Source organism: Oncorhynchus mykiss, chromosome 2 (assembly GCF_013265735.2).
Source record: "Oncorhynchus mykiss isolate Arlee chromosome 2, USDA_OmykA_1.1, whole genome shotgun sequence".
NCBI classification, from domain to species: domain Eukaryota; kingdom Metazoa; phylum Chordata; class Actinopteri; order Salmoniformes; family Salmonidae; genus Oncorhynchus; species Oncorhynchus mykiss.
The window spans coordinates 93,583,983-93,607,136 of record NC_048566.1 but is presented as its reverse complement, the minus strand read 5'-3'; the positions used below and the strand labels follow the sequence as shown (position 1 = coordinate 93,607,136).

General features: G+C 46.8%; 1 protein-coding gene across 1 annotated transcript in view; it reads left to right on the top strand.

The window, feature by feature from the left end:
- The first annotated feature begins 231 nt into the window (after positions 1-231).
- The window catches only part of LOC110499989 (PDZ domain-containing RING finger protein 4), a 129,845-nt gene continuing 106,922 nt past the window's right edge, over positions 232-23,154 (top strand). Inside the window, exon 1 of the mRNA XM_021577085.2 lies at positions 232-615. Coding sequence (XP_021432760.2) covers positions 547-615 — 69 coding nt within the window. The 5' untranslated portion in view covers positions 232-546. The remainder of the gene's footprint in view (positions 616-23,154) is intronic.

Sequence of the window (23,154 nt, the reverse complement as noted above, 5' to 3'; positions counted from 1 at the left end):
ATGAGCCAACACTCTGGGTATCGTACGCCCCTTCCACCTTTCCATGGGCCCCTAACCACACCCCTCATTAATATTAACCCACCCTACCTCATTATTCATGAGCAGCTCTCTGTGTAGTCATGTGCACCGAGGCTAAGAGGGAAAAGAGGGCGTGTCTTACCCAGTGAGCGGGAGAGCGGGAGAGCGGGAGTCACAACTCCAGCGTGTGGTGTGTGTGAGAGAGAGAGAGAGAGAGGAGAGAGGCACCGGCAGATGCTGAAACTGTTACTATTACTACCACCATCGCTACTAGTGTATCCATTACAGTCAGTGCTTCTATAAGAGCATTTCTCTAGTACAACCAGCTGGAGCTTTTCTGTGGTTGTCTGTGAACGACTGTGTGGGTTTGTTTACGACTGTGTGTGTGAATGAGTGTGTGATGCCCTGTACAGAGTGACTGATGAGAACGGGTGCACTGGTCTGGAGGGTGACCCCGTCCGTACAGTTCCACTGCCGCTGCTGTCGCTCGGGGACGATTGGACGTCCGGCGTTGCCACGACGACTAGAATGGGCTGCAATCTGTGCACTTTACAGAAACGAGAGGAACACTATAAGCTGCTGTATGAGATCGCACAGGTGAGTGGAGCCATCTCTGATGCAGGGGCTCGCTGCTGCCATTCAGTCAGGGTGCTTTTGTGTATGGTGTGTGTGTTGTGTATGGTGTGTGTGTTGTGTGTGTGTTGTTTATGACGTTCATTTGTGCTGCGTTTGGTGTGTGTGTGTGTGTGTGTTGTGTATGGTGCGTGTGTGTCGTCTATGGTCTGTGCAGAGTAGTTTTACTATCTTGCATCTCTGCTGTGTGTTGAGAGGATCTGTGTTTTATACCTGTTAGGAGGACAGTGTCAGACGTTACATCTAAGACAAAGAGAATGAGAGATAAATACAGGGAAAGGATAAGGAGAGAGAGACTCATGTATTTGATGCAGCGAGGCAGAGTGGTCTTTAAAGTGTCAGAGTAGAGTGGTGCCCATTCAGCCAGCCAGCCGGAGAGTCAGACAGCCAGAGAGTCAGACAGCCAGAGAGTCAGCCAGCCAGAGAGTCAGCCAGCCAGCCAGAGAGTCAGTCAGCCAGCCAGCCAGAGAGTCAGCCAGCCAGCCAGAGAGTCAGCCAGCCAGCCAGAGAGTCAGCCAGCCAGCCAGAGAGTCAGCCAGCCAGCCAGAGAGTCAGCCAGCCAGCCAGAGAGTCAGCCAGCCAGCCAGAGAGTCAGCCAGCCAGCCAGAGTCAGCCAGCCAGTCAGAGAGTCAGCCAGCCAGAGTCAGCCAGCCAGCCAGAGAGTCAGCCAGCCAGCCAGAGAGTCAGCCAGCCAGCCAGAGAGTCAGCCAGCTAGCCAGAGAGTCAGCCAGCTAGCCAGAGAGTCAGCCAGCCAGCCAGAGTCAGCCAGCCAGCCAGAGTCAGCCAGCCAGTCAGAGAGTCAGCCAGCCAGAGTCAGCCAGCCAGCCAGAGAGTCAGCCAGCCAGAGAGTCAGCCAGCCAGAGAGACAGCCAGCCAGCCAGCCAGAGAGTCAGCCAGCCAGCCATAGACTCAGCCAGCCAGCCAGAGAGTCAGCCAGCCAGCCAGAGAGTCAGCCAGCCAGCCAGCCAGAGAGTCTGCCAGCCAGCCAGCCAGAGAGTCAGCCAGCCAGCCAGAGAGTCAGCCAGCCAGCCAGAGAGTCAGCCAGCCAGCCAGAGAATCAGCCAGCCAGCCAGAGAGTGAGTCAGCCAGCCAGAGAGTGAGTCAGCCAGCCAGAGAGTGAGTCAGCCAGCCAGAGAGTGAGTCAGCCAGCCAGAGAGTGAGTCAGCCAGCCAGAGAGTGAGTCAGCCAGCCAGAGAGTGAGTCAGCCAGCCAGAGAGTGAGTCAGCCAGCCAGAGAGTGAGTCAGCCAGCCAGAGAGTAAGTCAGCCAGCCAGAGAGTAAGTCAGCCAGCCAGAGATTCAGCCAGCCAGAGATTCAGCCAGCCAGCCAGAGAGTCAGCCAGCCAGCCAGAGAGTCAGCCAGCCAGAGATTCAGCCAGTCAGCCAGCCAGCCAGCCAGAGAGTCAACCAGCCAGAGAGTCAGCCAGCCAGCCAGCCAGCCAGAGAGTTAGCCAGCCAGAGAGTCAGCCAGCCAGAGAGTCAGCCAGCCAGAGAGTCAGCCAGCCAGAGAGTCAACCAGCCAGAGTGGAGAAGACTAAAGCACACTCACCTGAGTGGACTAGACTAGAGCAGACTAGACTAGAGCAGACTAGACTAGAGCAGGGTAGAGTCGAGCAGACTAGACTAGAGCAGGGTAGAGTAGAGCAGACTAGACTAGAGGAGACTGGACTAGAGCAGGGTAGAGTAGAGCAGACTAGACTAGAGCAGACTGGACTAGAGCAGGGTAGAGTAGAGTAGACTAGTCTATTGTAGAGTAGAGTTAGAGCCAGCTAGACTATGGTACGGTAGACTAGAGCAGGGTGGAGTAGAGTAGACTATGGTAGGGTAGACTAGAGCAGAGTGGAGTAGACTATGGTAGAGTAGAGCATGGTAGAGTAGAGCATGGTAGTGTAGACTAGACTGTAGTAGAGTAGACTAGACTGTGGTAGAGTAGACTAGACTGTGGTAGAGTAGACCAGACTATGGTAGAGTAGACCAGACTATGGTAGAGTAGACCAGACTATGATAGAGTAGACCAGACTATGGTAGAGTAGACCAGACTATGGTAGAGTAGAGCAGGGTAGTGTAGAGTAGAATAGACTATGGTAGAGTAGACTAGAGCAGACAAGTCTAGACTATGGTAGGATAGACTGGGGTAGAGTAGGGTAAAGCAGGGTAGTGTAGTGAAGAGCAGGGTAGAGTAGACATGCTCTAGGAAGGGGTACAAAGCTGTTTTGGGGGGTTTGAGCAATTTGTGACTGGCTTTCACAAAGTGAGTTTGTCTGTGTTCAGTAGCAGAGTGTTTAGGGTTTAGGTACTGTCATGCTGTCGGTTTAATAGCAGACTGTTTAGGGTTTAGGTACTGTCATGCTGTCTGTTTAATAGCAGACTGTTTAGGGTTTAGGTACTGTTTGAGTCTTGTGTTTTCCTTCCAAGTCTTTGGGGCTTGGGTTTGTTTTGCCTTTATTTTGTGGGGGAGTGCTTTGAGCATGTTTGATGCCACTCTTCTGAGGTTAGATTCAATTGTAGGATTTAATCCAGTTTTTTAAGACACCTGTGTGTTTCAGCTCTCTGCAGGTGTTGTCATCTCAATGTCATGGAAGTTCAGCGCCTAAGGCAATTTACACTAGTACTTCACCTTTTCTGCTTTGGTCTTCAAGAAAGAATGACTGTGTATGTCTCACACCAAAGAGTTAATGCTTTAATCCTTTGGTGCACTAGTAAGCATTACTCTGCTATTGTATCAATTTGATTATCAGTATGCGGATCTCAAAAGATATCTTTAAAACCTGTTTGGGAAAGGTGTGCCGCTAGAGGGACACCTCGACAACATCCGATGAAATTGCAGAGCGCCAAATTCAAATGAAAGTATTATAAATATTTAACTTTCATAAAATCACAAGTGTAATAAATCAAAATAAAGCTTAACTTCTTGTTAATCCAGCCGCTGTGTCAGATTTCAAAAGGCTTTACAGCGAAAGCAACTATTATTATCTGAGGACAGCGCCCAGCACACAAAACCATACAAACATTTTCCAGCCAAATAGATTAGTCACGAAAGTCAGAAATAGCAATAACATTAATCACTTACCTTTGATGATCTTCATATGGTTGCACTCACAAGACTCCATGTTACACAATAAATGTTTGTTTTGTTCGATAAAGTCCCTCTTTATGTCCAAAAACCTCCGTTTTGTTGGCGCGTTTTGTTCAGTAATCCATTGGCTCAAAGGCAGTCACAACAGACAGATGAAAAATCCAAATAGTACCAGTAAAGTTTGTAGAAACATGTCAAAGATGTTTATAATCAATCCTCAGGTTGTTTTTTGTCTAAATAATCAATAATATTTCAACCGGACAATAGCGTCGTCAACATAAAGGACAAACAACAAAAGGCACACTCTAGGTTGCTGGCACCAAACAGCTCTGGGACTTTCCACTGTCCACTCATTCAAAATGGTCATTCTCCCTAATTTTTCAGAATAAAAGCCTGAAAAAATGTCTAAAGACTGTTCACCTCTAGTGGAAGGCATAGGGAACGCAAGCTGGGTCATATCCCTTTATATGGTGGACAGGCTTTAAATGGAAAAACACCCATTTCAAAATAATCGCACTTGGATGGATTTTCCTCGGGTTTTCCCCTGCCATATCAGTTATGTTATACACAGACATTATTTTAACAGTTTTGGAAACTTTAGAGTGTTTTCTATCCAAATCTACCAAATGATATGCATATCCTAGCCTCTGGGCCTGAGTAAGTCTTCCATATACTACCTCAATCTCCTCCATTCCCCCCGTCTCCCCAGTCTTCTGCATACCACAATCTCCCCCATCACCCCCAGTCTTCTGCATACCACAATCTCCTCCAGCACCCCCAGTCGCCCCAGTCTTCTGCATACCACAATCTCCTCCAGCACCCCCAGTCTCCCCAGTCTTCTGCATACCACAATCTCCCCCAGCACCCCCAGTCTACCCTATTCCCCCCAGCACTCCTCCAGTCTCCTCCAGCATTCCGTCTCCCCAATTTCCCCAGCACTCCCTGTCTCCCCCAGCAATCCCAGTCTCCCCATTCCACCCAGCACCCCCAGTCTTCCCAGTCTCCCTCATTCCCCCCAGCACCCCCAGTCTCTCCAGTCTCCACCAGCAGCCCTTATCTCATGACAGGCTAATAACTGAGGAGCTCAGCCTCTCCCGGAGCTCAACCATGGAGCTCCACCAACCCCCATCCCTCCTACAGGCAGTCTTCACACCAGTGTGATCACAGCCGATTTACAGTCTATACAACCATCCGGTGTATCAATTAGATGTGAAAGGTCTCTCTTTACCCTCGTGGAGAGAGGAAAGGAGTGGAAAGGAAGGTAGAGGAGTGAAGAGGAAGGTAGGGGAGTGGAGGGTAGGGGAAGGTGGAGGGTAGAGGAAGGTGGAGGGTAGAGGAGGAGAGTGGAGGATAGAGGAGTGAAGGGTAGAGGAAGGTAGAGGAGTGGAGGGTAGAGGAGAGGAAGGTAGAGGGGAGAGGAGGGTAGAGGAGATGAAGGTAGAGGAGTGGAGAGGAAGGTAGAGGAGAGCAAGATGGAGGGGAGGGTAGTGGAGAGAAAGGTAGAGGAAGCTAGAGGAGTGGAGAGGACGGTAGAGAAGAGGAGAGGAGGGTAGTGGAGAGGGAGGTAGAGGAGTAGACAGGAGTGGAGAGGAAAGGAGTGGAGAGGAAGGTAGAGAAGGGTAGAGGAGTGTATAGGAGTGTAGAGGAGAGGGAAGAGAAGAGGAAGAGAGGAGGAGAGGAGAGAGAAAGGGGAGGGAATTGATGAGGATTGAAAGGAGAGGAGCTTGTTTTCTCAGCGCCTCCTGTCAGGACTCAACTACCATTGTCATAATCATTGGTGTGAATGAATAAAGGTGATGCGTGCATCTGTACCAGCACCACTGATGAAGGACCTGGCTAATTATCAAACAGACCTAGTTGAAACTTTCATAGGAAGGAGGGAGAGAGAGTAAGAGGGAGGGAAAGAGGGAGAAACATAGAGAAGAAGGGAAAGAGGGAGAAACATAGAAAAGAGAGAGAAGAAGGGAAAGAGGGAGAAACATAAGGAGACGGGAGAGAGAGGGGGGAAAGAAGGAGAAACATAGCAGAGAGCGAGAGACAGGAGAGAGAGTAAGAGAGAGAGAAAGAGGGAGAAACATATGAAGGAGAGACATAGGAGAGAGAGTAAGAGAGAGGAGGGAAAGAGGGAGAAACATAGCAGAGAGAGAGAGGAGGAAATGAGGGAGAGACAGGAGAGAGAGTAAGAGAGAGAAGGAGGGAAAGAGGGAGAAACATAGGAGAGAGAGAGGAGGGAAAGAGGGAGGGACAGGAGAGAGAGTGAGAGAGAAGTAGGGAAAGAGGGAGAAACATAGAGAGAGAGAGAGAGAGACGAGGGAAAGAGGGAGAGGGAGTAAGAGAGAGAAAGAGGGAAAGAGGGAGAGACATAGGAAGGAGATGGGAGAGAGAGGAGGGAAAGAGGGAGAAACATGAGAGAGTAAGAGATAGAGAAGGAGGGAGAGACATAGGAGAGGGAGTTAGAGAGAAGGAGGGAAAGAGAGAGAAACATAGGAAGGAGATGGGAAAGAGGGAGAAACATAGGAGAAAGAGTAAGAGTGAGAGAAGGAAGGAAAGAGGGAGAAACATTGGAAGGAGATGGGAGAGGGAGAGAAGAGGGAGAGACAGGAGAGAGAGTAAGAGAGAGAGGAGGGAAAGATGGAGAAACATAGGAAGGAGACGGGTGAGAGAGAGGAGGGAAAGAGAGAGAAACATGAGAGAGTAAGAGATAGAGAAGGAGGGAGAGACATAGGAGAGGGAGTTAGAGAGAAGGAGGGAAAGAGAGAGAAACATAGGAAGGAGATGGGAGAGAGAGAAGGAGGGAAAGAGGGAGAAACATAGGAGAAAGAGTAAGAGTGAGAGAAGGAAGGAAAGAGGGAGAAACATTGGAAGGAGATGGGAGAGGGAGAGAAGAGGGAGAGACAGGAGAGAGAGTAAGAGAGAGAGGAGGGAAAGATGGAGAAACATAGGAAGGAGACGGGTGAGAGAGAGGAGGGAAAGAGAGAGAAACATAGGAGAGTAAGAGAGAGAGGAGGGAAAGAGGGAGAAACATATGAGAGAGAGTAAGAGAGAGAGGAGGGAAAGAGAGAAACATAGGAGAGTAAGAGAGAGAGAAGGAGGGAAAGAGGAAGACACATAGGAGAGAGAGAAGGAAAGACAGAACGATGGTTGAAGAATGGAGATGGGAAGAGAATCACGGCAACAGATGAAGAGAGAAAAAGGTATCGAGGGAGAGAGAGGAAAGGAAAGGAGTGTGTGAGTACACTTCCCTCCTCTGTCACGAGTATCTTCCTGAACACAAAGACACACTGACACACTTCCAACCCGCTGTGTATCTGTGAGAGCTCCACTGCCCAGAGGATTCTCGCTCTCTGTCTCGCTGTCTCTCGCTCTCTATTTCAATTCAATTAAGGGCTTTATTGGCATGGGAAACACATTTACATTGCCAACACAAGTGAAGTAGATAATAAGCAAAAGTGAAATAAACAATACAAATTAACAGTAAACATTACACTCACAGAAGTTCCAAAAGAATGAACCCATTTCAAATGTCATATTATGTATATATACAGTGCTGTAATGATATGCAAATAGTACAAAAGATGGGTTGTATTTACAATGGTGTTTGTTCTTCACTGGTTGCCCTTTTCTTGTGGAAACAGGTGACACATCTTGCTGCTGTGATGGCATACTGGTATTTCACCCAATAGATATGGGAGTTTATGAATATGTGGGACTGATGTTTAGGCCAAGGTATGTATAGTTTTTTCTGTGCTCTAGGGCAACGGTATCACGATGGAATTTGTATTTGTGGTCCTGGCGACTGGACCTTATTTGGAAAAGCATTATTTTTGTCTTACTGAGATTTACTGTCAGGGCCCAGGTCTGACAGGATCTGTGCAGAAGATCTAGGTGCTGCTGTAGGCCCCCCTTAGTTGGGGACAGAAGCACCAGATCATCAGCAAACAATAGACATTTGACTTCAGATTCTAGTAGGGTGAGGCCGGGTGCTGCAGACTGTTCTGGTGCCCTCGCCAATTCGTTAATATATATGTTGAAGAGCGTGGGACTTAAGCTGCATCCCTGTCTCACCCCAGGCCATGTGGAAAGAAATGTGTGTTTTTTGCCCATTTTAACCACACACTTGTTGTTGGTGTACATGGATTTTATAATGTTGTATGTTTTTCCCCCAACACCACTTTCCATCAGTTTGTATAGCAGACCCTTATGTCAAAATGAGCCAAAAGATTTTTGGAAATCAACAAAGCATGATAAGACTTTTTTATAGGGCCCAAATAAATAGAAATGGTTTACCCATACATCTCCATTATGGATAGATTTTAATTTTATTTATTTAAATTTCACCTTTATTTAACCAGGTAGGCTAGTTGAGAACAAGTTCTCATTTACAAAATGGCCAAAATAAAGTAAAGCAGTTTGACACATACAACAACACAGAGTTACACATGGAATAATCAAACATACAGTCAATAATACAGTAGAAAAATAAGTCTATAAACGATGTGAGCAAATGAGGTGAGATAAGGGAGGTAAGGTAAATACAATATAGCAAGTAAAACACTGTAATGGTAGAGTTGCAGTGGACGAATGTGCAAAATAGAGAGAAATAATGGGGTGCAAAGTAGCAAAATAAATAAATACAGTAGGGGGAGAGGTAGTTGTTTGGGCTAAATTATAGATGGGCTATGTACAGGTGCAGTAATCTGTGAGCTGCTCTGACAGCTGGTGCTTAAAGCTAGTGAGGGAGATATGTGTTTCCAGTTTCAGAGATTTTTTAGTTTGTTCCTGTCATTGGCAGCAGAGAACTAGAATAGAGGCGGCCAAAGGAAGAATTGATTTTGGAGGTGACCAGAGAGATATACCTGCTGGAGCGCATGCTACAGGTGGGTGCTGCTATGGTGACCAGCGAGCTGAGATAAGGGGGGACTTTACCTAGCAGGGTCTTGTAGATGACCTGGAGACAGTGGGTTTGGCAACGAGTATGAAGCGAGGGCCAGCCAACGAGAGCGTACAGGTCGCAGTGGTGGGTAGTATATGGGGCTTTGGTGACAAAACGGATGGCACTGTGATAGACTGCATCCAATTTATTGAGTAGGGTATTGGAGGCTATTTTGTAAATGACATCGCCAAAGTCAAGGATCGATAGGATGGTCAGTTTTACAAGGGTATGTTTGGCAGCATGAGTGAAGGATGCTTTGTTGCGAAATAGAAAGCCAATTCTACATTTAACTTTGGATTGGCGATGTTTGATGTGAGTCTGTAAGGAGAGTTTAGAGTCTAACCAGACACCTAGGTATTTGTAGTCGTCCAAATGATGTTGGACGGGCGGGCAGGTGCAGGCAGCGATCGGTTGAAGAGCATGCATTTAGTTTTACTTGTATTTAAGAGCAATTGGAGGCCACGGAAGGAGAGTTGTATGGCATCGAAGCTCGTCTGGAGGGTTGTTAACACAGTGTCCAAAGAAGGGCCAGAAGTATACAGAATGGTGTCGTCTGTGTTGAGGTGGATCACAGACTCACCAGCAGCAAGACTGACATCATTGATGTATACAGAGAAGAGAGTCGGTCCAAGAATTGAACCCTGTGGCACCCCCGTAGAGACTGCCAGAGGCCCGGACAACAGGCCCTCTGACTTGCCACACTGAACTCTATCAGAGAAGTAGTTGGTGAACCAGGCGAGGCAATCATTTGAGAAACCAAGGCTATCGAGTCTGCCGATGAGGATGACAGAGTCGAAAGCCTTGGACATGTCAATGAATACGGCTGCACAGTATTGTTTCTTATCAATGGCAGTTAAGATATCGTTTAGGACCTTGAGCGTGGCTGAGGTGAACCCATGACCAGCTCTGAAACCAGATTGCATAGCGGAGAAGGTGGTGGGATTCGAAATGGTCGGTAATCTGTTTGTTGACTTGGCTTTCGAAGACCTTAGAAAGGCAGGGTAGGATAGATATAGGTCTGTAGCAGTTTGGGTCAAGAGTGTTCCCACCCTTTGAAGAGGGGGATGACCGCAGCTGCTTTCCAATCTTTGGGAATCTCAGATGACACGAAAGAGAGGTTTCGTAATAGGCTAGTAATAGGGGTTGCAACAATTTTGGCAGATCATTTTAGAAAGAAAGAGTCCAGATTGTCAAGCCCGGCTGACTTGTAGGGGTCCAGATGTTGCAGCTCTTTCAGAACATCAGCTGACTGGATTTGGGAAGAAGGAGACATGGGGAAGGCTTGGGTAAGTTGCTGTGGAGGGTGCAGTGCTGTTGACCTGGGTAGGGGTAGCCAGGTGGAAAGCATGGCCAGCCGTAGAAAAATGCTTATTGAAATTCTCAATTATAGTTGATTTATCGGTGGTGACAATGTTTCCTATCCTAGATAACTCTTTGTGTTGTTGTTTGCTTACTGTTTTCCTATTTACCCAGAAGTGGTTAGGGTCTATGGATTCTTCAATTACATTGAACTGATTTCTGACATGCTGTTCCTTTTTCCGTTGTGTATTTCTGTATTGTCTGTCTCTATGTTTTTGGTTTCTCAGTTTCTTTCTTAGCTTTTTGCATGCTTCATCAAAACATTTGTCATTGTTGTTAATTTTCTTTGGTTTCCTGTTTGAATTTTTTTGATTTGATAGGGAAGATGAGAGGGCAAATATACTGTTTAGGTTTTCTACTGCCAAGTTGATACCTTCAGTATTACTGTGGAATGTTTTGTCCATTGAATTTGTTGTTGCCTAATTGATTTTTGGTAGGTTTTCACATGACTTTCCTTCCAACTATAGCATTTTCCGCAGGTCTGGGAAAGTGTCTCGCTGGTCTGGGCAGGGCTTCTATTGATCTGTTGCCTCTATGTGAGGTGTTGGGGCTGTGGATGAGGGTAATGTCCTTTAGTGTCCGGGTGAAGTAGGGTACTGCTGCCTTGTATAGGTGGACCTGGTCGTAAAGGCTGCTCTAGTCCAGGGTGGAGTGGTGGGCACTGCTGCCTTGTAGTGGTGGACCTGGTCATAGAGGCTGTTCTAGTCCAGTGTGGAGTGGTGGGTACTGCTGCCTTGTAGTGGTGGACCTGGTCATAGAGGCTGTTCTAGTCCAGGGTGGAGTGGTGGGCACGGCTGTCTTGTATAGGTGGACCTGGTCATAGAGGCTGTTCAAGTCGAGAGTGGAGTGGTGGGCCAGGAAAACATTTAGTTTTGAGCCACAGTCACAGGAAATAGTTGCATTTACCCGCTGTATGGTAGCAGGGTGGAAGTCTTTTTGTGGTAACAGGGTGGAAGTCTTTTCGTGGTAGCAGGGTGGAGATAACCACTTGTGCGTAAATGCGGAGAGTAGAAGAAGATTTTTCAATCACTCCCTTGAGTGCTGTGGCCACCCTTTCCTGCTGTGCTCTCTTGTCGTTTTTGCCTGTGTGTATTATTATGTGGCTGGGTGACCCTAGTTGGTCCTCAGACAGAATGTCTAGGGTGCGCTGGGTATTTGTTAACCTCCACAAGTCCGGTTTATCCTTTGGAGCAATTTCCAAACACCTGAATGCCCCACGTTCATCTGTACAGACAATAGTACACAAGTGTCAACACCATGGGACCACACAGCCGTCATACTGGTCAGGAAGGAGACGTGTTCTGTCTCCTAGAGATGAACGTACTTTGGTGCGAAAAGTGCAAATCAATCCCAGAACAACAGCAAAGGACCTTGTGGAGATGCTGGAGGAAATGGGTACAAAGTATCTATATCCACAGTAAAACGAGTCCTATATTGACATAACCTGAAATGCTGCTCAGCAAATAAGAAGCCACTGCTCCAAAACCGCCATAAAAAAGCCAGACTACAGTTTGCAACTGCACATGGGGACAATGATCGTAGTTTTTGGAGAAATGTCTTCTGGTCTGATGACACAAAAATAGAATTGTTTGGTCATAATGACCATCGTTATGTTAGGAGGATAAAGGTGGAGGCTTGCAAGCCGAAGAACATCCCAACCATGAAACACGTGGGTGGCAGCATCATGTTGTGGGGGTGCTTTGCTGCAGGAGGGAATGGTGCACTTCACAAAATAGATGGCATCATGAGGTAGGACAATCATGTGGATATATTGAAGCAACATCTCAAGACATCAGCCAGGAAGTTAAAGCATGGTCGCAAATGGGTCTTCCAAATGGACAAAATGGCTTAAGGACAACAAAGTCAAGGTATTGAAGTGGTCATCAGAAAGCCCTGACCTCAATCCTATAGAAAATGTGTGGGCAGAACTGAAAAAGCGTGTGAGAGCAAGGAGGCCTACAAACCTGACTCAGTTACACCAGCTCTGTCAGGAGGAATGGGCCAAAAAACTTATTATGGGAAGCTTGTGGAGGGAAACCCGAAACGTTTAACCCAAGTTAAACAATTTAAAGGCAATGCTACCAAATACTAATTGAGTGTATGTAAACTTCTGACCCACTGGGAATGTGATGAAAGAAATAAAAGAGGAAATGAATCGTTCTCTCTACTATTATTCTGACATTTCACATTCTTAAAATAAACTGGTGATCCTAACTGACCTAAGACGGGTCATTTTTTACTAGGATAAAATGTCAGGAATGGTGAGAAACGTTAAGATGTCAGGAATTGTGAGAAAGATGTAAACTTCCGACTGTATGTGTCTCTAATATGATACATTGGGCAGGAGGTTAGGATGTGCAGCTCAGTTTCCACCTCATTTTGTGGGCAGTTTGCACATAGGCAGACCTGGCTCTCAAGAGAAGACAGGCTTAGGCAACATTTCTCAATAGCAAGGCTAATGTCATTGAGTCTGTACATAGTCAAAGTGTTTTTTAAGTTTGAGTCAGTCACAGTGGTCTGGTATTCTTCTCTCTGTTTGGGGTCAAATAGCATTCTAGTTTGCTCTGTTTTTTATGAAGTAATTATATTTTTGTTTTCTCATGGTTTGGTTGGTTGTAATTGTGTTGCTGTCCTGGGGCTCTGTGGGGTCTGTTTGTGTTTGTGAACAGAGCCCCAGGACCAGCTTTCTTATGGGACTCTTAAAGTTCTCTCTCTCTCTTTTCCCTCCCTCTCTCTGGCTGGAGTTGCAACACTTCTCTTTCACACCACCCTTCTCTCTCTCACAACGCATGCACTCTCTCTCTCACACACACACCCCTGGTTCCTTTCTCATTATGCAGTGTGTGACTTCATCTCAGCGTGAGAGAGGTCAGTCTTACAGCGGGTTCGTTTCATGTGCAGGAGTTAGTGTCACAGCAGTTGGTCACTCACACCTCCCCCTCTCTTCTCTAGTGTTCACACTCAGAAACCATTTTGACACTATCCCTGCTGCCCTGACCCCAAGAGCTGTGGGAGATTCATGACTTACTTTTTTTCTCTCCGTCTACTTTATTTCTCTGTTCTCTCTTTCCTCTCTCCTCTCTCTCTCTGTTCTCATGACTGCAGGTGCTCTCAGCATGAAAATGTGTTCACCTCACTCTGGCCTGCAAAGCTTTCTCACAAGGAGGACATTTATTATCAGCCCTGGTCCTGACCAAGAGGCCACAAAATGTTCTTTCTTGCTCTCGCTTTCCAGCTTTTATTTTGTCCCTCCTTCTCTCTCTCTCTGCCTCTTTTTAAGCTAGCTCTCATCGTCTCTCCTCTCTCTCTTTTTAAGCCACCTCTCATCGTCTCTCCTCCATCTCTCATTTTCTCTGTCTCTCCCTTAATAACATGGATGAGTTTCATCCTTTGTTCCTCTCATCCAGTGTCTATTTTAGTTAGTCCCTAGTTGAGTGTCCTGTTGGTGGAGACAGAGATGTCTCAGGAACAAGGATAAAACACATGTCAACACTACTGACATGCTTAACAGCTTTTATTTTCCTTATCATAGCTTGTTCTGAATCCTTGACACTTTACCACACGTCTAAAAGTCCCAAAAGGCATTCTTCTCTGTACAATAACATTGTTTTTACACTCCGTTCTCCCAAAAGGCTTTATTTTAGACAATAACAATGTTTCTTTCCTCTGTGCTCTGGTACAGATGTTTTGAAATCCCTGTGTATCATGGGTTCCCCTCGTGAGTGTCACACATTGTCTGTGTTTGGCTCAGACCCACTGATGTGTGGCTAATTAGCAGCACCACAGATGTTGATGAGTGGAGCAGCTAGCGTAGCAGCTAGCGCAGCGGAGTGGAGCAGCTAGCGTAGCTGAGTGGAGCTCAGAGATTAATGGCTGGGGTGGGATTCTAGCAGGCTGCTACATTTGTTAGCTTAGCTGATGTTGATCCTTTCTTTTTGTAGCTCAGTTGGTAGAGCATTGTGCTCGTAACGTCTGGATAGTGAATTTGATTCCTGGGGCCACCCGTACATATAATGTATGCACATATTTGGATACAATCTTCTGCTAAATTACATATCCTGACCAGGTGAACCCAGGTGAAGTTATGATCCCCTATATATGTCACCTGTTAAAAACTTCTTCGGGCTGGCTGCAATCCCGTTAACTGGATGATATGACAACAGCCAGTGAAAGTGTAGGGCGCCAAATTCAAAACAACAGAAATCTCATAATTAAAATTCCTCAAACATACATGTATCTTATACTGTTTTAAAGGTAATATTGTTGTTAATCTCACCACAGTGTCCGATTTCAAATATGCTTTACAGCGAAAGCACCACAAACGATTATGTTAGGTCACCACCAAGTCACAGAATAAACACAGCCATTTTTCCAGCCAAAGATAGGAGTCACAAAAAGCACAAATAGAGATAAAATGAATCACTAACCTTTGATGATCTACATCAGATGATACTCATAGGACTTCATGTTACACAATACATGTATGTTTTGTTTGATAAAGTTCATATTTATATATAAAAAATCTGAGTTTACATTGGCGTGTTACGTTCACTAGTTCCAAAAACATCCAGTGATTTTGCATAGCCACATCGATTCAACAGAAATACTCATCATAAATGCAGATGATAATACAAGTTATACACGTGGAATTATAGATATACCTCTCCTAAATGCAACCGCTGTGTCAGATTTTTAAAAAACTTAAAGGAAAAAGCAAACCATGCAATAATCTGAGATGGCGCTCAGAAATATAATACAATTAGCCACCATGTTGGAGTCAACAGAAACAAAAAAATATTCCCTTACCTTTGATGATCTTCATCAGAATGCACTCCCAGGAATCCCAGGTCCACAATAAATGCTTGATTTGTTCGATAATGTCCTTTATTTATGTCCAATTAGCTACTTTTGTTAGCGCGTTTGGTATACATATCCAAACACTTGTGCATTTCTTCGGACACAAACTACAAAAAGTTATATTACAGGTCGAAGAAACATTTCAAACTAAGTACAGAATCAATCATTAGGATGTTTTTATCATAAATCTTCAATAAAGTTCCAACTGGAGAATTCCTTTGTGTCTTGAGGAGGAATGGAACGCAAGTCGATATCATGTGGAATGTGCGTGACCAGGAAATGGTTCACTCATATCCCAATGTGAATTCAATAGGGCCTGGTTTGAAAATCCACCAACCTCAGATTTCTCACTTCCTGTTTGGATTTCTTCTCATGTTTTTTTCTGCCATATGAGTTATGTTATACTCACAGACATCATTCAAACAGTTTTAGACACTTCAGAGTGTTTTCTATCCAATACTAATATGCATTTATTAGCAACTGAGACTGAGGAGCAGGCCGTTTACTCTGGGCACCTTTCATCCAAGCTACTCAATACTGCACCTGCAGCCAGAATAAGTTAAATCCACTTCAATCAGTGTAGATGAAGGGGAGGAGACAGGTTAAAGAAGGATTTTTAAGCCTTGAGACAATTGAGACATGGATTGTGTATGTGTGCCATTCAGAGGGTGACAAACAACTAAATATTTAAGTGCCGTTGAACGGTATATGGTAGTAAGTGCCAGGCGCACCAGTTTGAGTGTATCAAGAACTGCAACGCTGCTGGGGTTTTCAAGCTCAACAGTTTCCTGTGTGTATCAACATTGGTCCACCACCCAAAGGACATGCAACCAACTTGACACACCTGAGGGAAGCATTGGAGTCAACATGGGCCAGCATCCCTGTGGAACGCTTTCGACACCTTGTAGAGTCCATGACCCGACGAATTGAGGCTGTTCTGAGATCAAAAATGGTGCAACTCAATATTATGAAGGTGGTCCTAATGTTTTGTACACTCAGTGTATTATATTATGATAGGAGTACAGTGGGGAGAACAAGTATTTGATACACTGCCGATTTTGTAGGTTTTCCTACTTACAAAGCATGTAGAGGTCTGTAATTTTTATCATAGGTACACTTCAACTGTGAGAGACGGAATCTAAAACAAAAATTCAGAATATCACATTATATGATTTTTAAGTAATTAATTTGCATTTTATTGCATGACATAAGTATTTGATACATCAGAAAAGCAGAACTTAATATTTGGTACAGAAACCTTTGTTTGCAATTACAGAGATCATATGTTTCCTGTAGTTCTTGACCAGTTGCACACACTGCAGCAGGGATTTTGGCCCACTCCTCCATACAGACCTTCTCCAGATCCTTCAGGTTTCTGGGCTGTCGCTGGGCAATACGGACTTTCAGCTCCCTCCAAAGATTTTCTATTGGGTTCAGGTCTGGAAACTGGCTAGGCCACTCCAGGACGTTGAGATGCTTCTTACGGAGCCACTCCTTAGTTGCCCTGGCTGTGTGTTTTGGGTCGTTGTCATGCTGGAAGACCCAGCCACGACCCATCTTCAATGCTCTTACTGAGGGAAGGAGGTTGTTGGCCAAGATCTTGCGATACATGGCCCCATCCAATACGGTGCAGTCGTCCTGTCCACTTTGCAGAAAAGCATCCCCAAAGGATGATGTTTCCACCTCCATGCTTCACGGTTGGGATGATGTTCTTGGGGTTGTACTCATCCTTCTTCAAATCAAATCAAATGTATTTATATAGCCCTTCGTACATCAGCTGATATCTCAAAATGCTGTACAGAAACCCAGCCTAAAACCCCAAACAGCAAGCAATGCAGGTGTAGAAGCATGGTGGCTAGGAAAAACTCCCTAGAAAGGCCAAAACCTAGGAAGAAACCTAGAGAGGAATCAGGCTATGTGGGGTGGCCAGTCGTCTTCTGGCTGTGCCGGGTGGAGATTATAACAGAACATGGCCAAGATGTTAAAATGTTCATAAATGACCAGCATGGTCAAATAATAATAATCACAGGCAGAACAGTTGAAACTGGAGCAGCAGCACGGCCAGGTGGACTGGGGACAGCAAGGAGTCATCATGTCAGGTAGTCCTGAGGCATGGTCCTAGGGCTCAGGTTCTCTGAGCGAGAGAAAGAGAGAATTAGAGAGAGCATACTTAAATTCACACACGACACCGGATAGGACAGGAGAAGTACTCCAGATATAACAAACTGACCCTAGCCACCCGACACATAAACTACTGCAGCATAAATACTGGAGGCTGAGACAGGACAGGTAAGGAGAAACTGTGGCCCCATCCGAGGACACCCCCGGACAGGGCCAAACAGGAAGGATGTAACCCCACCCACTTTGCATAGGAGAAAGCCCTGCCTCCAGCTATTTGCTTAAAAATTCTAAGGACAATAAGGAGGTCTGTGTCTTGTGACCGTAGCGTACGTGTAGGTATGTACGGCAGGACCAAATCAGAGAGATAGGTAGGAGCAAGCCCATGTAATGCTTTGTAGGTTAGCAGTAAAACCTTGAAATCAGCCCTTGCCTTAACAGGAAGCCAGTGGAGGGAGGCTAGCACTGGATTAATATGATCAAATTTTTGGGTTCTAGTCAGGATTCTAGCAGCCGTATTTAGCACTAACTGAAGTTTATTTAGTGCTTTATCCGGGTAGCCGGAAAGTAGAGCATTGCAGTAGTCTAACCTAGAAGTGACAAAAGCATGGATTAATTTTTCTGCATTATTTTTGGACAGAATGTTTCTGATTTTTGCAATGTTACGTAGATGGAAAAAAGCTGTCCTTGAAACAGTCTTGATATGTTCGTCAAAAGAGAGATCAGGGTCCAGAGTAACGCCGAGGTCCTTCACAGTTTTATTTGAGACGACTGTACAATCATTAAGATTAATTGTCTTCTTCCTCCAATCACGGCGAGTGGAGTTTAGACCAAAAAGCTCTATTTTTGTCTCATCAGACCACATGACCTTCTCCCATTCCTCCTCTGGATCATCCAGATGGTCATTGGCAAACTTCAGACGGGCCTGGACATGCGCTGGCTTGAGCAGGGGGACCTTGCGTGCGCTGCAGGATTTTCATCCATGATGGCGTAGTGTGTTACTAATGGTTTTCTTTGAGACTGTGGTCACAGCTCTCTTCAGGTCATTGACCAGGTCCTGCCGTGTAGTTCTGGGCTGATCCCTCATCTTCCCTTATGATCATTGATGCCCCACGAGGTGAGATCTTGCATGGAGCCCCAGACCGAGGGTGATTGACCGTCATTGTTCCATTTTCTAATAATTGCACCAACAGTTGTTGCCTTCTCACCAAGCTGCTTGCCTATTGTCCTGTAGCCCATCCCAGCCTTGTGCAGGTCTACAATTTTATCCCTGATGTCCTTACACAGCTCTCTGTTCTTGGCCTTTGTGGAGAGGTTGGAGTCTGTTTGATTGAGTGTATGGACATGTGTCTTTTATACAGGTAACAAGTTCAAACATGCTTTGTAAGTAGGACAACCTTCAAAATCAGCAGTGTATCAAATACTTTTTCTCCCCACTGTATACAAAAATACCTTAGGATCAAAGTAAAGCTGTAGATTGGTCTTTGGGAATCCATTAGTGTGAGTGAATTGAGTGTAAAGTAATGGTAATACATCATCACTAGGCTACACTACACTAACAAACAGCTGTCACTCCTACAGGACGACCAAAGTTATCAACGCCAAAGCCATCTCTACCGTTGTAACATCTTCTCCGAGTCTTTTAGGTTATTTGTAATTTTCCATTTTCCAATGACCATGCTCTAACAACTGAGCTGAAGAGGACCAAGAAAGGACAATGGTGATTAATGTCAGCTAAGCTAACAAATGTAGCAGCTTGCTGGAATCCCATCCCAGCCATTAGTCTCTGAGCTCCACTCAGCTATGCTAGCTGCTCCACTTCGCTATGCTAGCTGCTCCACTCTGCTACGCTAGCTGCTTCACGCCGCTACGCTAGCTGCTCCACTCCGCTACGCTAGCTGCTTCATGCCGCTACGCTAGCTGCTCCACTCCGCTACGCTAGCTGCTTCACTCCGCTACGCTAGCTGCTCCACTCCGCTACGCTAGCTGCTCCATTCCGCTACGCTAGCTGCTCCTCTACGCTACGCTTGCTGCTCCACTCATCAACATCTGTGGTGCTGCTTTCCCATGAATCCATTCAGAAGACAGCAGAGCATGATGAGTTCAGAAAGACAGGAACAGAGAGGAGAGTCAAGCTAATGTATTGTAATGCAATACTACAGCTTTCTTGGCACCTGGGGGCTGTGCTTAGCAAGATAACATGTTGAGTGGTGTCTCTGGGTGACAGAGCTGAAATGAGGCGGGCTGGTGAGGGTTGATTCCCAGGAGCTCTAAGAGAGAGGGTGATGGGGAGAGAGAGAGTATGGCTTCACTGCTTTGAAGAGGCATGAGCCACTCCTATACATAAAGATGAAATGGAGTCTAGTATTCAACAGGGCATGTTAGATAGTGTTAGATGAAGAAAACCCCTGAACGAGAGTGTGGATAAATACTGTAGTGGTGTGAAGGTGTGTGGGGTGTTTTTTTACTGGCGCTATAAGGCGCCGTCTTTATCGCAACCCATCCCCCCTCCCTCTCTCGCTACCCCTCCCCCCTCCCTCTCTCTCTACCCCTCCCTCATTCTCTCTCTATCTCTACCTCTCCCTCTCTCTCTATCTCTACCTCTCCCTCTCTCTCTATCTCTACCCCTCCCTCCCCATCTCTCTATCTCTACCTCTCCCTCCCCCTCTCTCTATCTCTACCCCTCCCTCCCCCTCTCTCTATCTCTACCCCTCCCTCCCCCTCTCTCTATCTCTACACCTCCCTCTATCTCTACCCCCCTCTCTCTATCTCTACCCCTCTATCTCTACCCCTCTCTCTATCTTTACCCCTCTCTCTATCTCTACCCCTCCCTCTCTCTATCTCTACCCCTCCCTCTACCCCTCCCTCTATCTCTACCCCCTCTCTCTATCTCTACCCCTCTCTCTATCTCTACCCCTCTCTCTATCTCTACCCCTCTCTCTATCTATACCCCTCCCTCTCTCTATCTCTACCCCTCCCTCTCTCTATCTCTACCCCTCCCTCTCTCTATCTCTACCCCTCCCTCTCTCTATTTCTACCCCTCCCTCTCTCTATCTCTACCCCTCCCTCTCTCTATCTCTACCCCTCCCTCCCTCTATCTCTACCCCTCCCTCTCTCTATCTCTACCCCTCCCTCTACCTCTTTCTCTCTACCCCTCCCTCTACCTCTCTCTATCTCTACCCCTCTCTCTATGTCTACCCCTCCCTCTACCTCTCAATTCAATTCAATTCAAGGGCTTTATTGGAATGGGAAACATGTGTTAACATTGCCAAAGCAAGTGAGGTAGACAACATACAAAGTGAATATATAAAGTGAAAAACAACTAAAATTAACAGTAAACATTACACCTCTATCTACCCCTCTATCTCTAACCCCTCCCTCTCTCTCTATCTCTACCTCTCCCTCTCTCTCTATCTCTAACCCCTCCCTCCCCCTCTCTCTATCTCTACCACTCCCTCCCCCTCTCTCTATCTCTACCCCTCCCTCTCTCTATCTCTACCCCTCCCTCTCTCTATCTCTACCCCTCCCTCTACCCCTCCCTCTATCTCTACCCCCCTCTCTCTATCTCTACCCCTCTATCTCTACCCCTCTCTCTATCTCTACCCCTCCCTCTCTCTATCTCTACCCCTCCCTCCCTCTATCTCTACCCCTCCCTCTCTCTATCTCTACCCCTCCCTCTACCTCTTTCTCTCTACCCCTCTCTCTATGTCTACCCCTCCCTCTACCTCTCAATTCAATTCAATTCAATTCAAGGGCTTTATTGGAATGGGAAACATGTGTTAACATTGCCAAAGCAAGTGAGGTAGACAACATACAAAGTGAATATATAAAGTGAAAAACAACTAAAATTAACAGTAAACATTACACCTCTATCTACCCCTCTATCTCTAACCCCTCCCTCTCTCTCTATCTCTACCTCTCCCTCTCTCTCTATCTCTAACCCCTCCCTCCCCCTCTCTCTATCTCTACCACTCCCTCCCCCTCTCTCTATCTCTACCCCTCCCTCTCTCTATCTCTACCCCTCCCTCTCTCTATCTCTACCCCTCCCTCTACCCCTCCCTCTATCTCTACCCCCCTCTCTCTATCTCTACCCCTCTATCTCTACCCCTCTCTCTATCTCTACCCCTCCCTCCCCCTCTCTCTATCTCTACCCCTCTCTCTATCTCTACCCCTCCCTCTCTCTTTCTCTACCCCCTCTCTCTATCTATCTCTACCTCTCCCTCTCTCTCAATCTCTACCTCTCCCTCTCTCTCTATCTCTACCCCTCCCTCCCCCTCTCTCTATCTCTACCCCTCCCTCCCCCTCTCTCTATCTCTACCCCTCCCTCCCCCTCTCTCTATCTCTACCCCCCTCTCTCTATCTCTACCCCTCTATCTCTACCCCTCTCTCTATCTCTACCCCTCCCTCCCCCTCTCTCTATCTCTACCTCTACCCCTCCCTCTCTCTATCTCTACCTCTACCCCTCTATCTCTACCCCTCCCTCTACCCCTCCCTCTATCTCTACCCCCCTCTCTCTATCTCTACCCCTCCCTCTACCTCTCTCTTTCTCTACCCCCTCTATCTATCTATCTCTACCCCTCCCTCTCTCTCTATCTCTACCCCTCCCTCTCTCTCTATCTCTACCTCTCCCTCTCTCGCTATCTCTACCCCTCCCTCTCTCTCTATCTCTACCCCTCCCTCTACCCCTCCCTCTATCTCTACCCCCTCTCTCTATCTCTACCCCTCCCTCCCCCTCTCTCTATCTCTACCCCTCCCTCTATCTCTACCCCCCTCTCTCTATCTCTACCCCTCCCTCCCCCTCTCTCTATCTCTACCCCTCCCTCTACCTCTCTCTATCTCTACCCCTCCCTCTACCTCTCTCTATCTCTACCCCTCCCTCTCTCTCTATCTCTACCCCTCCCTCTACCTCTCTCTCTCTACCCCTCCCTCTACCTCTCTCTATCTCTACCCCTCTCTCTATCTCTACTCCTCCCTCTACCTCTCTCTATCTCTACCCCTCCCTCTACCTCTCTCTATCTCTACCCCTCCCTCTCTCTCTATCTCTACCTCTCCCTCTCTCTATCTCTACCCCTCCCTCCCCATCTCTCTATCTCTACCCCTCCCTCCCCCTCTCTCTATCTCTACCCCTCCCTCCCCCTCTCTCTATCTCTACCCCTCCCTCCCCCTCTCTCTATCTCTACACCTCCCTCTATCTCTACCCCCCTCTCTCTATCTCTACCCCTCTATCTCTACCCCTCTCTCTATCTCTACCCCTCTCTCTCTCTATGTCTACCCCTCCCTCTACCTCTCAATTCAATTCAATTCAATTCAAGGGCTTTATTGGAATGGGAAACATGTGTTAACATTGCCAAAGCAAGTGAGGTAGACAACATACAAAGTGAATATATAAAGTGAAAAACAACTAAAATTAACAGTAAACATTACACCTCTATCTACCCCTCTATCTCTAACCCCTCCCTCTCTCTCTATCTCTACCTCTCCCTCTCTCTCTATCTCTAACCCCTCCCTCCCCCTCCCCCTCTCTCTATCTCTACCACTCCCTCCCCCTCTCTCTATCTCTACCCCTCCCTCTCTCTATCTCTACCCCTCCCTCTCTCTATCTCTACCCCTCCCTCTACCCCTCCCTCTATCTCTACCCCCCTCTCTCTATCTCTACCCCTCTATCTCTACCCCTCTCTCTATCTCTACCCCTCCCTCCCCCTCTCTCTATCTCTACCTCTCCCTCTATCTCTACCCCTCCCTCTACCCCTCCCTCTATCTCTACCCCCTCTCTCTATCTCTACCCCTCTCTCTATCTCTACCCCTCCCTCTCTCTTTCTCTACCCCCTCTCTCTATCTATCTCTACCTCTCCCTCTCTCTCAATCTCTACCTCTCCCTCTATCTCTACCTCTCCCTCTCTCTCTATCTCTACCCCTCCCTCCCCCTCTCTCTATCTCTACCCCTCCCTCCCCCTCTCTCTATCTCTACCCCTCCCTCTCTCTATCTCTACCCCTCCCTCTACCCCTCCCTCTATCTCTACCCCCCTCTCTCTATCTCTACCCCTCTATCTCTACCCCTCTCTCTATCTCTACCCCTCCCTCCCCCTCTCTCTATCTCTACCTCTACCCCTCCCTCTCTCTATCTCTACCTCTACCCCTCTCCCTCTATCTCTACCCCTCCCT